The 16,925-nt window shown below is 47.0% G+C and overlaps 1 protein-coding gene across 3 annotated transcripts; it reads left to right on the forward strand.

Moving 5' to 3' along the window:
- The first annotated feature begins 83 nt into the window (after positions 1-83).
- Positions 84-15,085, forward strand: ubn2a (ubinuclein 2a). 3 transcript variants are annotated; one of them, XM_042105610.1, is made up of 17 exons: positions 85-706; positions 1,511-1,636; positions 2,341-2,442; positions 2,691-2,819; positions 3,048-3,142; positions 3,693-4,230; positions 5,775-5,845; positions 6,221-6,350; positions 6,954-7,063; positions 7,434-7,544; positions 7,705-7,848; positions 8,061-8,108; positions 8,238-8,283; positions 8,567-10,000; positions 10,726-10,912; positions 12,516-12,584; positions 12,883-15,085. In XM_042105610.1, the coding sequence occupies exons 1-17, from the start codon at positions 410-412 to the stop codon at positions 12,927-12,929; spliced, it is 3,684 nt and encodes a 1,227-aa protein (XP_041961544.1). In that variant the 5' UTR covers positions 85-409; the 3' UTR covers positions 12,930-15,085. The 3 variants fall into 3 exon arrangements, with proteins under 3 accessions (XP_041961546.1, XP_041961544.1, XP_041961545.1); XM_042105612.1 differs by lacking the exon at positions 2,341-2,442 and having other exon boundaries at positions 84-706; XM_042105611.1 differs by lacking the exon at positions 12,516-12,584 and having other exon boundaries at positions 86-706.
- The last annotated feature ends 1,840 nt before the right edge of the window (positions 15,086-16,925 follow it).

A 16,925-nucleotide genomic window follows, 5' to 3' on the forward strand; every position in this document is an offset into this window, starting at 1 on the left:
TTACTTATTATAGTGATTTATTCTAGAGGTGGGTTTAACATTACGAAAGGACTGATTGGCCGTGCTGCCCTTTACGCTCACGCTGTTTCCGGTGTCTTTCTGCGCGCAGGCCCAGCGACCTCACGGATATTTTATTTACTCCTGAAATCCAAGATGGCTGTCCTGAATGCCTCGGTCCCCTAGCAATTGAGGATGCGAGCAGCTACTGAAAAAACAACTTTTCCCCGACCATCTCTTCCCCTGGAACTCCATTCGTAAGGTGCGGAGGATACTCTTGCATCTTACCAGCCTCTAAATATCCCTTCCATCCAGGTTAAATCCCTCTAATTCGCCTATTTAAAGTAGTTTCGCGAAGTAACCCTCTGTCGCTGTCTGTCCTGAGCGAGGTTGAGACAGCCAGCACATCCAAATGGCCGAACCGAGAAAAGTACAATTTGTCACCCTGTCGGCCTTTGCCGCTGGTCCAGCCACTGAATCTAGGAAACGCCGGTTGGACGACGAGGCCGACATAAACTTTGATGGAGATCAAGGGATTGGCAAGTCCACGACCGGGGCATCAGGAGATGGTGGATTGTTCGGCAAAACTGGCGACAGAGACGGCGTTGAACCCAACAGAGCAACCGTGCGATTAAACCTTTCTCTCATCGAGCCAAACGACCAGTCGTCGGCCGAGTTCAATTACAGCGAACTCATTCAATCCCTTCAGGTATGCACTGTTTAATTTTAGGCCTGTGGAGACCTGCAATTGTGTTATCTTGACAAAAGTCAGATCAGTTTAGGGAAGTGGGTATTGGTGAATTTATGCTAACACCTTGTGTAAAGGCACCTTCTAGCAGTTTTGCTCTTTGCTATCTATTGCAACAGATTAGCTTGTTAACGTTAGCAAACACAAGTTGGTGGGACGAGTCGCATACCTTTGAATGAGTGGCTGGTCATGTCTTATTAATTACTCTAATAAAGGAACAAGTGTATCTGCTTGTTTGTTTTGAAGCTTGTCATTTTATCAAGATCACGAATCAATTATTTTTTTCATTCGTGGCACTTGAGTAACATCGCTTACTATCCATAACAACTCCAGAAAGTTATAACGTTTCATAGGTAGCCAACTAGCTTGTTAGCTAACATAATGTGCATGTGGTGGTCACTTTAGGTATGTGTTGTTATGGGTTAGGCCTAAACGCCTTTTAAAGTGCGAAATTGTCCTTTAGATCATCCGGAAAAAGCGAAGATGCAATTATTTGTATAATGGTCTCGTGACTAGATGCGTAAAAATAGTGTTATGATTGAATGATATAATGATACAAAAATGACAGGCACGTCAACTCTTTTTTTTTTTTTTTAGTCTGTGTCGGCATATTTGTGTAGCACTGAAAATGTTTACTAGTATTTACTTGAAGAGAAGTGTTTATGTTGCATAGCTTTATTTAACGACGCCTCTAGAGGGTAGATCATAGGGTGACATCTCCTAAGCTGACCTTATTATCTTGGAATCTTTGTTTTCTGTCTGTAGAAGAAGACACAGAAACCCATACCCACACCCACACCACCCGCCCTTGACCCAAACGACCCCTTCAACGATGACGAGAGGGAGCGCCAGCAGGTGGAGGCTTTAGCCAAGAAGTTTGAGAGTAAATATGTGAGTATTCTCTCACCTTTGATAATGGTTGTCAACAAGTACTCTGAAGAATACACCCCCTTTCCCTCCTCCAGGTTCAGACAACCTACCATTTTAAATTAATATAGTTCTGAGGAACAAATGTGGTCATGGAAAAGTGTAAACATTTTGGATCATATTGAAGTGCTCTTCCTTTATCAAAATTGAGGTGGCCTGAAAGTGACCATCTGCTTTATTTTGAGACTTTTAAGTGATGTATGAAATATGGTCATCATTTAAAAGATATGCTGGCAAAGTGCCAGTGCCCGGGTTAATGAGCCACAAGAAATGTGGTCTGTCTACTGAGTCTGTCTGAGTGCTGTTTGGTAAATGGTTGGTGCTGATCTTAAACGTAGGCCCTGAAACACACTGGATGCCTTGCAAGTGGGCTAAATATTTACATTTTCATTGATTTTCATGAACAGCTGGAGCGAGGTGATATGACCTGAGATGTGTGTCTCACGTACGCAGTGTGAATGCCCTAACCTGTTCAAAAGAGTGGCAACATGAAAATCAAGAGATTTCCCAGCCACAACACACACACACAACCACAACGTATCCATAGTGTTTCAGGACTTGCTGAATTACACAAATGACAATAGTGCTTCTCTTTGTTGTGATGGTGGCCTGTAGCTGCAGTTGAGTTCTCAGTAGAAAATAACAGCTTATCTGAATCCGTCTCTTAGGGCAATAGTGGTAAAAAGAAAAGGAAGGACCGCATGCAGGACCTGATAGACATTGGGTTTGGATATGACGAGAGTGACCCTTTCATTGATAACTCGGAGGCAGTGAGTACCACCACTTCAGCTTAATCCTGGTTCTAGTGCATCCCTTTGAGTTGACACAGTACATCAGTCACAATAAAAATAAAAATAATGTGTAAGGTCCTCATTCAGGTCACTAAGTAAGTGTTGTCTGCAGATACTGTCATAGTAATATCACAAAGTTGGAAGGGAACAATATCATTTTTAGAAGTGAAACATGTCTACTACTGTCTACCACTGTTGTCTAAATATTGGTTGCTTCCTTGCTGCAGTATGATGAGCTGGTGCCAGCGTCGTTAACCACCAAACTTGGTGGCTTCTACATCAACACGGGTACATTGCAGTTTCGCGCCGCCTCTGAATCGGAGGGTGAGGATGAAGGCAAAGTGGCCACACCAGGGGTGAGTGCTGTGGGCATGATCTGTACAGCATCATCTGCTGTCATGGAGGGCCTGCTTGCAAGTCCAGTCGCAGGAGAAAAAAATATTTGATTCTGTGCTTTAATATCAGGTTTTACCAATGGCTTCTATACGTGTTTTGTGGTAATTGGTGGCAGTCACTATGTGGAATGTGTTTACTTATATACTTTAAATCCTTAACGGGCTGACTGTTTATACTCAAATGTGAAGGGTGGCGACGTTCAGATGATCAAGAAGAGGAAACGGAAAGAGGGAGCCATGTTGGAGGAGAAGAAGCCCAGGAAGATCAGAGTGCCGAAACAAGGGTGAGGACACAACACTCCTGACATGGCAGCACCATTTGCTGGCATGTTTTTAACAGCAAATGCATGCAAGTTTTACTGCTGATATTCAGACATTACTATTTGTCAGAAAATGAAATGCAAAGGATGATGAGCATGTGTCTTCAACACACATTAGAGATGTAGGTTCTTCTCTTCAACCGACCCTTTTGTTAATGCTAGGATGCCATGTCAGTATTAGGACAAACCATCCCCCCAAGAAATGGAGCATTAGACACGCTCTGATTGGTCCGTCAGTGGCCGTTGCCGGTGAGCTGTACATCAGGGAAGCGCTGGATTCCTGGAGGGCGAGGAGTCACTCTGGCTCTCATCAAGACCTTGTAGTGACCAGCCCATTAAGACCATGATACCATAGGCCTTCTCAAGCCAGGCAAGGCTCTGAGCAGCACGGAGGAGAGGTCTACAGGCTAGGGACTACAGGCTAGGCTAGCGTGGAATGCGGAGTACCTAATGTGTGTGTGTGTGTGTGTGTGTGTGTGTGTGTGTGTGTGTGTGTGTGTGTGTCATTGTGCAGTGTGACTGGAATGAACCTACACCGGCCAGAAAAGAAGAAGAGGAAGAAGCTGATGAAGGACTCTCTGTACCTGGCGGCCATGCTGCGGCGCTTCACTCGGGAGAAGGAGGAGATGCGGCAGAAGAGCCCGGCCACCGCGCACCACCTGGGCCTGGCCAGCGCCCCGCACGCCAACCACATGCTCCACAACTCCGGCCTGCCCGGCAACAGCTTGGTCGCCGCCGCCGGCAGCACCGACATCTCTCTCGCTGACCTGACCGCCGACCCGGCCATGATGTCGCTGCTGAGCTCGGCCAACGAGAGTGAGCTGCAGGATCTCCTGGGCGACCTGGACTTCAGCCTGCTGGACCCGGGTCCTCTGACGGCCAGCCCCGCCCGGGAGAATGGGCTCATGGGCGTGGGTGTGTCTCCAGGGCAGAAGGCGGGTCAGGGGAGAGGGCAAGTGGGGCTGGGGGTCGGGGCCGGGCTCCTGTCCCCTCCTCCTCTGCCCGCTGGGCTGCCTGCTCCGCTCACCAAGCGCATTGAGGACCTACGGGCGGTAAGTGGACTCCTCTTGGAGTGTGTGTGTGTCTTTTTTTTGTTTTTTATAGCTTGTTAAGCTTTTTTCCCTTCTTTAGCAACAGGTGCAGTTTCTTCTGGAGAAGTCTGTGATTACTAAATGTGGCTTTAATGGGTATAATGTCCTAGGGATTCTCAGCAATCTCAGACCGAAATCTTATATTATAGGTGGACATTGGCAGAGAATTGAAATGAGCTAATGAATTTGTAACTAAACTTTTTGGGATTTTTGGAGGTCTAAAATTTCCTTTCCAACGCACATTCCACCATGTGTGAAATAGGACCCATGTCTAGACTTATACATAGACATCTTTTTGACTGAATAGGCTCGATAAATGCTATAGAGAAGAAACTGATCATCAGTCTCCTGCATGCACTGATAGTCTGGGTCAGAAAACATTCACCTTCACTCCTAGACTAGTTTGCCAAACTTGAGAAATAAAACCCATAATGTTGACATTACACTATTTCTCTTCAATTCTATTCCCTCTGCCTTTTGATAGTAGTTGTGATGCTACAAATATTATAGTGTTATATTGATATATGAGGTCACTATAGTGATGGTCAGTTTCCTGTACATGGATTTCTGGCTAAAAGCTTTTTCTCATTGGACACTTCTCCTAAAGTTCTCTTGCAGTCATGGACTAGGGCTTAATCCATGTACAGGAAACGAGCCCCCAGTCTCCTAGACGCTACTAGCGTTTGTGATGGAGTGCCGTGTATCTTCTGACAGGAGGTGAGGCCAGCCAGGGCACTGCTGCTGCTGCCACTGCTGCCACTGGACTGAGTGAGTTGAGGTGCGAGGAGGACGAGTAGGGAGAGAGGAGAGGAGAGGAGAGGAGAGGAGAGGGCTGGCAGGCCACAGCCAGGGAGACAGGACAACAGAACATCAGGGACATGCAGATAACACAGCCCAGATCAGACACTCCAGGTCCACACATCCACTCTCTGCCCCAAATGGGCCTTCTACACGGATGGACAGTGCACGTTCATGCCCCAAATGGGCCTTCCCCCATAGCCTGGGGGACGAGACCCAATCTGAAAGATTAAGGGTCTGGCCATGAATAACGTAATGGCCCAACTCGAGGGGCGGCACCAAGCACGCATTTGAAAATCTCACTGCACGCAATTGGATAACACTATACGATCAATGTTAACTGACTGATTCCGGACTTCGACGCAATTGGATAACACTACGTCTGTCATCCGTTTAGCTCGCCTCTGACCCGCCTATATCAGATACACAGATATGATTGGTTCCCCGCGATGCAAGGGGCAAAAAATACGTGCATCATTACTCGTTGCCAGAGTCTCTCGCTGAGCAAATGCTTCCGCGAGAACTCTGGATTCCCAGGGTACCTTCTACATGGATGGACAGTGCACGTTTCTTTGCACAAGCGTGCTGGTGTCTGCTGTTCCAGCATCATTTTTGGGCAGGGCTAGTTTGTGTTGGATGTTATGCCAGTGACTGAAGTCTGTTTCTTCCTTTTTTGTCTCCCTCTTACTGTTTGTCATCCCTAAAAGGCCTCACGACAGTTTGACCAAGAGGGGAGGAAGAAGTTTTTCACCTTGGATATGAACAACATTTTGCTTGAGTAAGTATTTTCTTGTGTGTCTTGTGTGACTCTTGGACCCCTTAGTCACTAGGAATTGGTATATCTTGTAGATGTGTATTTGTGACCACCTTATTCTCACATTCTGCCTTTCGTCCACTGAGTATTTATCGTCCCCTTCCCTCTGCATGTCCACTGCGTATTTATGTCCACTGAGGATTTATCGTCCCCTTCCCTCTTTGTGTCCACTGAGTATTTATTTCTACTGAGGATTTATCGTCCCCTTCCCTCGTTGTGTCCACTGCAGTATTTAACGTCCCCTTCCCTCTTTGTGCCCACTGCAGTATTTAACGTCCCCTATTCTCTGTTTGTCCACTGAGTATTTAACGTCCCCTTTTCTCTGCGTGTCCGCTGCAGTATTGAGCTGCAGGTCCAGGAGCAGCCGGCGGAGGTGCGCTCGGCCATCTACTCCCACATGGAGGCGTTCGTGCCCTGCAACAAGGAGGCCCTCCTCAAACGCCTCAAGAAGCTCAGCCTTAACATCCAGGTGAGAGCCACTGAGCAGGCACTGAGCAAGCCGTAGTGGTGCCCACAGGGCCTCTTTACCCTTCAAAAGTCCCCTTCAAACCTCCACAGCACCACAATGGCAATGATGTTGTAGCTTTTCTACAGTTTGTAAAGCAGCACTAGAGCTTTAATCTAACACTAGCAAGATGGTTACCTGAAAAGCACGCAAAACGTTGCACTCACCACCTGGCACTGCTAGAAGCTTGCTGACATGTCAGCTGGTGTCTCTTGGTTATCTAGTTAGCAATATCGTGCTGTGAAAGGTTTTCTTTCATTTCTGCCTACCCAGAAATCAGCTGTAGTGTATATTCTGGGAGGCTGATCGGAATAATACATGTGTGTGTGTCTGTCCTTTTACGTGATCATAGGCCATCAGAATGAATTTGACGATGATGGCAAAACGGTTGTCTCTAGGCATCTCTCAAAAAGTGTCAAATTGTTGCATAGTGTTGCTTAATAATTCCTGTCTGTAAGGTCATGTAGAAGAGGGATCAATGGCATCTCTGAAGTGCGAATGATACCGTGGCAACTGGCGTAATTCTTTCTTTTCCCCATCATGAAGGTCTCTCTCCCTCTCTCACAGGATGACCGCCTGCGCACGCCCCTGTTGAAGCTGAAGCTGGCTGTCTGTAGCGTCATGCCAGAACAGATCGCAAGATACAACATGGACTGTGTGGCCAAGGCTGCTGCCAAGTATGATCCTCTCGCTCGTTTACGTCCCACTCCACTCTAATAATAACATTTCCAACGCTGTATGAGCTGTGTCCCCAATAACAGAGACATTCCCGTCCAAAACATCTGTTTAAACTTTATAGGACCATGTAAAACTTTCCTGTGCTGCTACTCATTGGTTGAAAACGGTCACTTTATGTTTACATAGGACGATTCTGGATTTTGTGCTTACTAGACAGAAGCTCTCTCTGTAGTAATGGATCCATACGCTGTGGCTAGCTACAGAATACCCCACTAAATCAGGATTTAACCATGGGCCGCAGGAAACCTCTAAATGTACTGAGGATAAGGCTTTGGTTTCAAATTGCTGTGTGTGTGTGTGTGTGTGTAGGCAGCAGTCTGAGGAGGGAGAGAAGAATGGTTCTGAGGAGGAGGATGAGGAGAAGCCTGGGAAGAGGGTGATGGGACCACGAAAGAAGTTCATCTGGGACGACAAACTCAGGTAAGACTTTATCCTCTGACTGAATAAACCCTGGACTGCATGCATCATTGGCACTCTGCTGCACCCTTCTTAATGAAAAACACTAAATTCATTGATTCAAAGAAATCATTGTGTGTGCGTGTGTGTTTGTGCGTGTGTGCATGTGCGTGTGTTCCTGCAGGTCTCTGCTGTGTAACCTAGTGCGGGTGAAGTTGAGCTGTTATGAGCAGGAGTCGCAGGCCCCTCTGTCTGTGGAGGACTACCTCAAGGCCTTCATGGAGAACGAGGTCAAACCGCTCTGGCCCAAGGGCTGGATGCAGGCCAGGTGTGTGAGACGCAGGTTCCTCAATGTCTAATCGCTTAGCAGTGTGTGTGTGTGTGTGTGTGTGTGTGTGTGTGTGTGTGTGTGTGCTCCTCAATGTCTTATCGCTTAGCACTGCGTGTGTGTGTGCACGTTTTTCCACTTTTTTGGTGAATGATTAGGTGAACTTCAAGGTTGATGCTACTACAACTGAATATTTTTCTATTTTGTCACAGGATGCTGTTCAAGGAGAGCAGGATTGTGCACGGCCACCTTACTGGACTGTGAGTTGACATCACTTTTATTATTATTGTTGTTGTTATAGTAATAGGACTGTGCAAGGAAGTCATGAACTGGATTAATGAATAATAAATGACAATTGATTTTTGACTCTAATTTTGTCTGGATTGCAGGGGCAAGAAAAGGGTGGTTCCTGGTCCCAAAGCGATTAAAGCCAAGGTGTGTGTGTGTGTGTGTGTGTGTGTGTGTGTGTGTGTGTGTGTGTGCGGTCCTGTTGCAAACATGCATTCTCTTGACCTATGTGAAGTGCTACAAGTGTTGGAGCTGTGGCTCACTAGGGAAGCGTTGTGGCGCAGCCTTACTGTTGTTTTGTAGCTTGTAGAATACTTAAATGGAAACTCCAATCATCTTCTCTCCAGATTGACTTTGAATGTGGATTGACTGCTTTAGAGCAGTTGTGGTGTTTTGGTTCTGACCGTGCCGTGTGTCTGTGTTGTTCCAGGAGGGTGGCTGGATCCCGAGGCCCAGTCCAGTCGGCGTGATCCCCTCTCCCTCGGCGGCGGTAATCGTCCGCCGGCCCCCCACCTCCCCCTCGGAGCCCATCTGCCTCTCTGATTCGCTGGACGAAGACCTGGCCACCAACTCGCTGGACTCCATCTCCCATGCCCTGGCGCTCCTGAGCAACGCGGCCAAAGGCCTGACCCAGACCAACGGCCCGGCCGTCTCCTCTCCGGTCAGCAAGGCCAGCGCCACGCCCGGCCTGTCGGTCGGCCACTTTGCTTCCCCGCCAACACATTCCCTTCCTGTGAAACTGGAGAGCCCAGTCATGTCCCTGGCTAATATGAGCACGCTAACTACCTCTCCCTCCCTCGCGTCCTCCCCCGCGCTCTCCCGCCCGTTGACCATTACCTCATCCCCCTCCAGTTCTTCCCGGGCCGAGGCGTACGGAATGCTGAAGGACGCCGGAGCGCTGTCGCAGGCCCAGAGACACTCCATGACCCCCGGCCACAGGTCCGGCGCTGGACTCAACTCCCCCTCTCCCCCCAAACCGCGTCCCCCGCCCACCGCCTCCCCTCTGCTGCCCCCCCAGCAGAAGTCCTTCTGCCCCCCGGGGATGAAGCCTGGCCAGGCCACGCCGCCGCCCGGGCTGCCCAAGAGCTCCGCGGGGAAAGCCGGCGCGGCCGGTAACGGTGGTGGGGTCGGCGGAGGCTCTCAGCAGGGCCGCGTGAACTTGCACCTCTCGCAGCTCTCGCAGCTCAACGCCAAGAGCCCCCAGCAGCCCCAGCGGCTGCCCAGCGGCTCGCCCTCCCCCGTGCCCTCGTCCCCCACCTCCTCTCACCCGCCGCCCAAAGCCGCGCACGCCCACCCGCAGTCCAACTTCATCACCCCCATGCAGGCCACGCTGACCAAGTCCTCCCACAGCAGCAGTTCGGGCATCATCAAGTTGACCCCGCGGCCCCCTGCCCCTACTCCGCCCCCGGCCTCGTCGCCGGCCCCCTCCTCCTCCTCCTCCTCCTCCTCACCCTCGCTCGTCCACTCCCGGCCGCAGATGATGGCCAACTCCCACCAGTACAGTCCCAAGGGCGCTGGCTTCCGACCCCCATTCACAGCACAGGGAGGCTCGTCAGTCAAGCCTGGCCAGGGGATCTACAGCTTTGCGGGCGGCCAGAAGCCCTCCACCCCTCTGAGTGGGGGGGCAGGAAACACTAACCCCGGCCCCATAGGAACGCCCCCTTCCAGCAGTCAGCAGGACAACAGCCCCTCCCCCTCTGGGATATCGGCCAATCACGGACAGAGGCAGAGGTCCGTAGGAGGGTCTGGTCAGAGTGCCAAAGCTGTGACCAGTCGGGTGCCGGCCTCAACACTGGCATCAACGCTGGCGTCAACCCTGGCCTCAACGCTGCCCTCGTCAGTAGTCACTTCACACCTGTCACAGGTAAGCTGACCGCAGTGTGGCGTAGTGAAAGGTTAGAGTTAGTAACCCTGTAATACCTCAGTAATGAGAGGCTAATTGGCTTATTAGGTTGTTAAGTCCGACGTCAAGGGCCCAACAGCTTTTTTGTTCACAAACGTTTACTAGCGCAGCCAGCTGGTTTTCACAACCTGTGAACCTCACCTTCGTTTTAGTGAGAGTAAAACACAATATCTTTACTCTAACAGAGTAATTAGAGTAGCTGTGCAGCCAGATGGTATAATCAAGGGTAACGTCCAGGCCTCCGCAAAAAAAATAAGATTTTATTTTAGGATGACTATTTTCTTAAAGGCTACTCTGAATAGCGGGAAAAAATGTTTATTTTACTGTCTATGGAGAAGTCTGAGAGCAGTTGGACCCGGAAAAAGAATTCTCAACACATTATTGCATCATGACTAGCCGGACTGAGATTAGATAGGTGGAATTTGCCTGACTATTTTTGTCTCCAAACACATTTTGGTTCCAGATGTTCATGTTTGTCTTGACGCTGCACTGAGCTGATGCCGTGTGTGTGTGTGTGTGTGTGTTCTGATGTTTGTCCTGACGCTGCACTCAGCTGATGCCGTGTGTGTGTGTGTGTTCTGATGTTTGTCCTGACGCTGCACTGAGCTGATGCCGTGTGTGTGTGTTCTGATGTTTGTCCTGACGCTGCACTGAGCTGATGCCGCGTGTGTGTGTTCTGCCCCCAGGTCTCGGCGGCCGCGGGCACCAATCTGCTGGGCCCTTCTCTGCCCCTGGGCTTCGGCATGCTCGGGGGCCTGGTGCCCGTCTCCCTGCCCTTCCAGTTCCCGCCGCTGCTCAACTTCAGCCCGCCCGGTGCCCCCGGCAGCATGGGCGCCTCCGCTGGCACCAACTCAGGATACACCCTGGCACAGAGTAAGTGACCAATCAGGAGCACCCACCACACACACTCCTTAGCTACCTGCAGACCAGCAAATGTGCCCTTCATATTCACCTCCTCAAATGTGCCCTTCATATTCACCTCCTCAAATGTGCCCTTCATATTCACCTCCTCAAATGTGCCCTTCATATTCACCTCCTCAAATGTGCCCTTCATCTAGTGCTTCATATTCACTTCCTCAAATGTGACCCTGCAAGGCGAAATCAGTCGTCTTGTGGACCGTGCTATTTTGAGAAAATCCACAATAAACAAAAGTACGGGTTAAAATGTCGAATTTCACGTTTTTGCATAATTTGACAGTATACAGTCTACACTTTCATATTGTGAACAAATTTCACAGATAAACATACCTTTTAAACCCTGACTTTATTTAGGTGAAGATTAAACACATTAGCAGTCATTCCATTTGTCCACGCCGCTATAAGGTTTTACGGTAGAGCTAAAATGTAGCCTACTCATTAGGCTACTTGTTACTCAATGTGTAAGCTCTCTATCGTTCTTGGCAGATGTAACCGAATATGAATATTAACGACTTGCCTTTCAGGGCACGAACGGTCAAAAGCACGAACTTTTAGAAATATCCTGGTGTCATTTTACGGACCAGGAGAAGTTTTCCATTGATGTAGCAGTAGCACATTTTAAAAGTGGGCCTATAGCCTACACAATCTGTGTACATAGAACTCCCCTTACTTCCCCGAAATACATGAATTATATTCTATAGTGACTATGACCGTCCCTGGTATTAACTAGGGGGCAGAAAAAGACACTCACTCGGTTGAGAAAACTGGACATAGTCACCATAAGGCTAATAATAGGTGTCCTCACACCTATCGCACGTGACAATTTACTTAAAAAGGTGATTTTCTCCTCTTCTGGCGTATCGTGACAGGAGAACCATGCCAACTTTGGATGCGGTTATCTTAGCGATACTTTTTGCAATACCCTCGATATACATATCGTTGGAAAGCTTAGTCAATGGCCGTTCATGTGAGCACATTAACTTAATTTTGTAAATTTTACCATACGACTGGTTTCGCCTTGCAGGGTCACAAATGTGCCCTTCATCCAGTGCTTCATATTCACCTCCTCAAATGTGCCCTTCATCAGTGCTTCATATTCACTGTTTCTGCTGATTGGAACTTATTCACTTATCAAATGTTATTATGATGATGAGAAAATATGTTTTAAGTCTTTTCTCATGATTTTGCAATAGAGATCTCAACATGTCCATTTGTGGTCTGTCTAGTGTGACTGTGGTCATCTTGTGAAGTTCTGTGATGGTGGTCCTAAGTGTGTGTGTATAGTCAGAACAGATGATGGTTTTGTCTTGTAGTGTGTGTGTGTGTGTGTGTGTGTGTATAGTCAGAACAGATGATGGTGCTTTTGTCTTGTAGTGTGTGTGTGTGTACAAGTTCTAGTCTCCAGCAGTTTTTCTGCCTATAACCCTCTTGCCCTCTGTTGACCCTCTCCTCCATCACTTCTCTCCTCTCTTCCTCTCCTCATCCTTCCTTCCATCTCACCTTTCCGCTGCTTCTCCTCCTCTCTCTCGCTGTGTCGGATGCTGGTCTCTCTCCTCAGATCTGTTTAAGAGCCTCCAGTCAGGGTCTCAGGCTGCTCTACCTCCTCACTTGCAGCTTGCTTTCTCAGGTAAACTCTGCTCCTCCTCTTCCCTCGTCTGTCCTGCTCCCCCTCCGTTGCCGTGCGCTCTCCACTGTCCTGCTCTTTGTGTGATAACTTGATCATCTGTGTGTCCCGTTGTTTTCCTCTCTGCCCGTTAATGTCTCATTGTAGGTATGTTTGCGCGTGCTACTACTAAGATCCCATCCAGTGTTGCCCTTTTGGGGAAAAAAAAAAAAACTAAAACTAACCACTAGTGCATGACTTTGTTTTGAATGTGGCAGGTTTGTCTTGATGGCTGATGTAATGAGCTCTTGCTGTCCCTCAGATACAAACCAAAGCCAGGGTGGAGATGTGAAGAGGAAGACTCACTGAGCGGTCAAACGCCGCCCGCCACTCTGAGCACCACTGAAGCCACGGCATCAGCTCTGACTGACACTGCAGTGGGACACTGCAAAAGGATACATTTTTTTTCTCCTATTGATGGACCTAACGCATTAATGACCCTCATTCTAATTATTGTCATTCTATTGATTACTGTTTTGGAATGTTAGGAAGGGTGACTGCGTTTTTGTTTTGTTTTTAATTTTTTGTTGTCAACATGTTTACATGACAGACCTTTATCACTGTGGAGAGAGAGAGGGGGAGTGTAGGAGAAAAGAAGCTATATAATTTAATTAGTATTTAAGTCAGTGTTGGCCGGACTTTCCTGTGTAAAGAGTTGTTGAATAGGACTTCTATCTCTGTTTTTGATTTTAATTTGTAGAGAAGCGACTCCCTCTCTCCGTCTGTGGGGTGGTGGTCCTCTGTTCTGTTGCCCTTCCTACAAACAGACTGTTAATACAGTAGCTATTAATATGGATAAATTATTTATCATTTCCTCACAGGGACATAAAATTATGATGTGTGTGAGTGGGTTAATATGGGTGTATGTATATAAATATACATATATATAAATATAATATGCTCTATTTTCTTTCCAGGTCAGTGTGTGTGTGAGCTCATATCCCCCTTTCTTACACAGTGTCTTTGGTGCTGTATATTACACTGGACCTTGAAATGGAAAAAAAAAATTAACTTGAAACGGTGAAATGGCTCTTTTTTGATAAACTGAGCAAGACGTGTCCGTGGGATGTGTGTGTGTTGTGTGTGTGTGTGTGTGTGTGTGTGTGTGTGTGTGTGTGTGTGTGTGCGCGTGCGTGTGTGTGCGCATGTGTGTCACAGGTGGAGAGAGTGTCTTTAGTCTACTTGAACTTTTATTTCTGAATATTTCATTGCTTATCAATACAAATCTCCAGTACTCAATACAACAGATCGCCTTAGTTTGTATGTTTGAACTATGCAGGACTATTTCTGGCTCATGCACAAGCACAGCCTCACGCCTCAGCTACTGCGCTCTGCTCCTCCTCTCCGCGGGAGGCGGCCGGAGGATCGCTCGGTTTCTTTTCTGTGCAGGGCGTCTGTCTCTCAGACTTGTACATGTATCTCTCAGCTTCCGCTGACATACCTCCTCTGGAAAACTCAGTTCTTCCTGCATTTAAGCTACTCATCCTCCTCATCTACCGATTACTTCCTCTAGCATTAATCACTCCCGTGGGGGTTTTGACCGATTGAATGAACAGTGGCGCCAAAGAAAAGTTGGAGGATGGATCTATCTGTCGGCTCACGAGTTGGCAAAAAAAAAAAATATATATATATTGTGCGTGTGCGAGCGCAAGTCTGTGTATGCGTGTTCATTTGATCATATTCTTGAAAAAGATGTACTTAAGTGTTTTTCTCAGTGGGCTGTCTGGATGTTGTGAAAGGATTTTTTTTTCTTCTAAAAAGCCACATAGGTTGAGAACACTTGGAGTCACATTCGGACAATATTACATTTCACTGTCTTTGACTCCTTATTTTTATCTTTTTATTTTGTAGATTATTTTTGTGTGTTGATTCTAAAATAAAAAAATATGCTGTCAGCTTTTGGTACGATTCTTGTGTAAGGCCACCTGGCCTCATTTATCACTGTTTACAAGTTTGTGCGTAGGTGTGTAAACGTCTGTAGCAGTTTCCCCTTGGATCTTTTTTTTTTTTTTTTACTTGAAGATGGTATCACTTAGTTTGATGGCTTTGTATTGGAAAGAAAGTGCTAATCTTCAACAGCACTACTAAGGTCTGAAAAATTAACTCTTAGACACTTAGGGCCTAGGCTTAGGCTCTACACTAATTGTCTCCACTTTTCTTAAATTTGGGTTGAACATGCTTTGATGTGATGTAAAGGGATCTGACAGATGATGGAGACATCTCAGTATTCATTGTGGAATTCTTGGAAACTTGAAATGTTATCTAAAGTCTAGGAGGAAAAAAGGTAAGATTCCAAATTTGCTCTGCAACCAACTGTAAAAGCACATTTTTTGTTCCCATGTGTGGAACGAGCCTACCTTCTGAAATTATGAAATGCCATGTTCATCATTGTACCTGTAAAAGAGGGTTTACCAGATGGTAACATGAACAGTCACCTGTGAAAGTAATAAATCACATTCCTTCTACAATGAATATGTTTTATTGTCCTTTACAAAAATCACTGTCTAGAAATACAGGTATACAAGAAATAAAAGGAGATATTTGCAGTTGAACTCCTGGTTGTCAACAGCCAGTCCAATAATAATAATAGTAATAATAATAATGAGGATCGTAATAATTGTAACTAGATCATGGATGATAAAGCTTTGAACCAAATGAAATCACACGTCCTGCTGGGGTGGCAGCAGAAGGCTCCTCGTTTCATAATAACACTGATTCTGGCCCATGGTCTACTGATGAGGTTTCCTACGGGGGAGCGGGGGAGACACACATACTGAATATGATATGAATTACAGGGAAGAGCACAACAGAGAGCCGAGGGGGGTGGCTTTGTAGTGAATCTTTTCCAGTCTGCCAGTTCCGCCTCCTTGAATGTTTTAGCTTAGCACGAGTACACATCAGTGTCATAGACGCAACAGGTGCGGTTTACCCACCAACGTTTTCATAACGAGTGTCTAAGGCACTTCTTAAAGAAACATTGTCACCACGTGCATTCCAGACCCTCTCCCGTTTTTTTTTAATACTGAGAAAAGAATGTAAGGTGAGGACAGTGAGGATATGAAGAAGCCAGCAGGCCTTTTCCTCACAATCCAGACCTGTAAGCACGGTGTTCTGACCCATTCCTCCACCTGGAGATCCCTGCCCTTTACTGCCCCCTCACCACCATCACCATCCTCCAAGCCCAATTTAGCCAGGTCAGATCTTACCCTGATGATGTGGGGAAAGCAAAAGTTCCCAATACTGTATGTATTTGTGTACGTATGACTTCCTTCACTTGCCACAAATGGAAGTGAACTGTAGTAAGTAACAGGGCACTCCAGGAGAGTATGAGGGAAAACACAACTTTAGTGGCTTCCATTAACACATTCAGAACATTCAGATGCAAACGTCTCATTAAACAACTCTTGCATGAACCTTAAGGCATCACCTCTTAACTGGTTACATGAATGAAAAGTACATCTGTCTCTTTAGTCCAGCCAATTATTTTCACTTTGAATGGAATGTAGGGTAACACAATGCCTACCTCACACCAGACGCAAGTGTGAATCCCAAATATTTACAACCTCTCCGTAAACCCTCCAGAGGAGATGCCTTGAGGCCAAGTACCAACTCATACCGCCTACTCTTAGTCGTCATCGAGTCCAAGAATAGAGAAATTCTAAGTGCCGGTCGGCAAATTCCAGTCGTGTCACCCATTCACATGGCGAGAGGCATGCAAACTCTCTTTGGGTGTGTATGGTCAAAAGTCCTTCACTGAACCAGGCTTCATTTGGTTTAAGCGCCTTCAACATTAGTGTGGGTCAAGAGGAATGCGTTGGTATAGTGCCTTATCTCCCCTGTTAGCTTTATTCAGGTTTCTAGTGTTAACCACAGAGAGACCGTGTAGTGTAACTTCACAAAAGGGGCAGGGGGAGTCAGCTCTCCTTCCAGTTTAAGGAACCAATCGGGCTATTAATGTGCAGCATAGAGCAAATTGAAGTTAACAATACATCCACTACCATCAGTTAGAGCCTGAATGACCTGACCCCAGGTCAGCTGGCTGTCTTGGGTTCCCTACTGCTGGACAAGTCGGTGGCTGTAGCCAACTGATCTAAGAAACAAGTCTTTACTCAGGTGCTACCTTGCCAAAACAAGAGAAAGTGGTCCAGTTGGGTCAAATTATAACAAAAGAAAGAAAAACAGAACAAAGAACGCATAAAAGGTTAAGTCATTACCCAGCAGTAAGATCTCGAAGCTTCTTCTTTTTTTTTTTTAGTTAAATATGCCTTTAAATGGTATTGAGAGATGTAGTGGCAGGTTGCAATT

This window comes from Alosa sapidissima, chromosome 9 (genome assembly GCF_018492685.1).
Source record: "Alosa sapidissima isolate fAloSap1 chromosome 9, fAloSap1.pri, whole genome shotgun sequence".
Classification (NCBI taxonomy): Eukaryota; Metazoa; Chordata; class Actinopteri; order Clupeiformes; family Clupeidae; genus Alosa; species Alosa sapidissima.

Coding starts and splice junctions, on each gene's coding strand:
- ubn2a (XM_042105610.1), top strand. CDS start 410: ATGGCCGAACCGAGAAAAGTACAATTTGTCACCCTGTCGGCCTTTGCC. Junction 5,846..6,220: donor ATGAACAACATTTTGCTTGA/GTAAGTATTTTC, acceptor TGTCCGCTGCAG/TATTGAGCTGCAGGTCCAGG. Junction 7,064..7,433: donor GTGGCCAAGGCTGCTGCCAA/GTATGATCCTCT, acceptor GTGTGTGTGTAG/GCAGCAGTCTGAGGAGGGAG.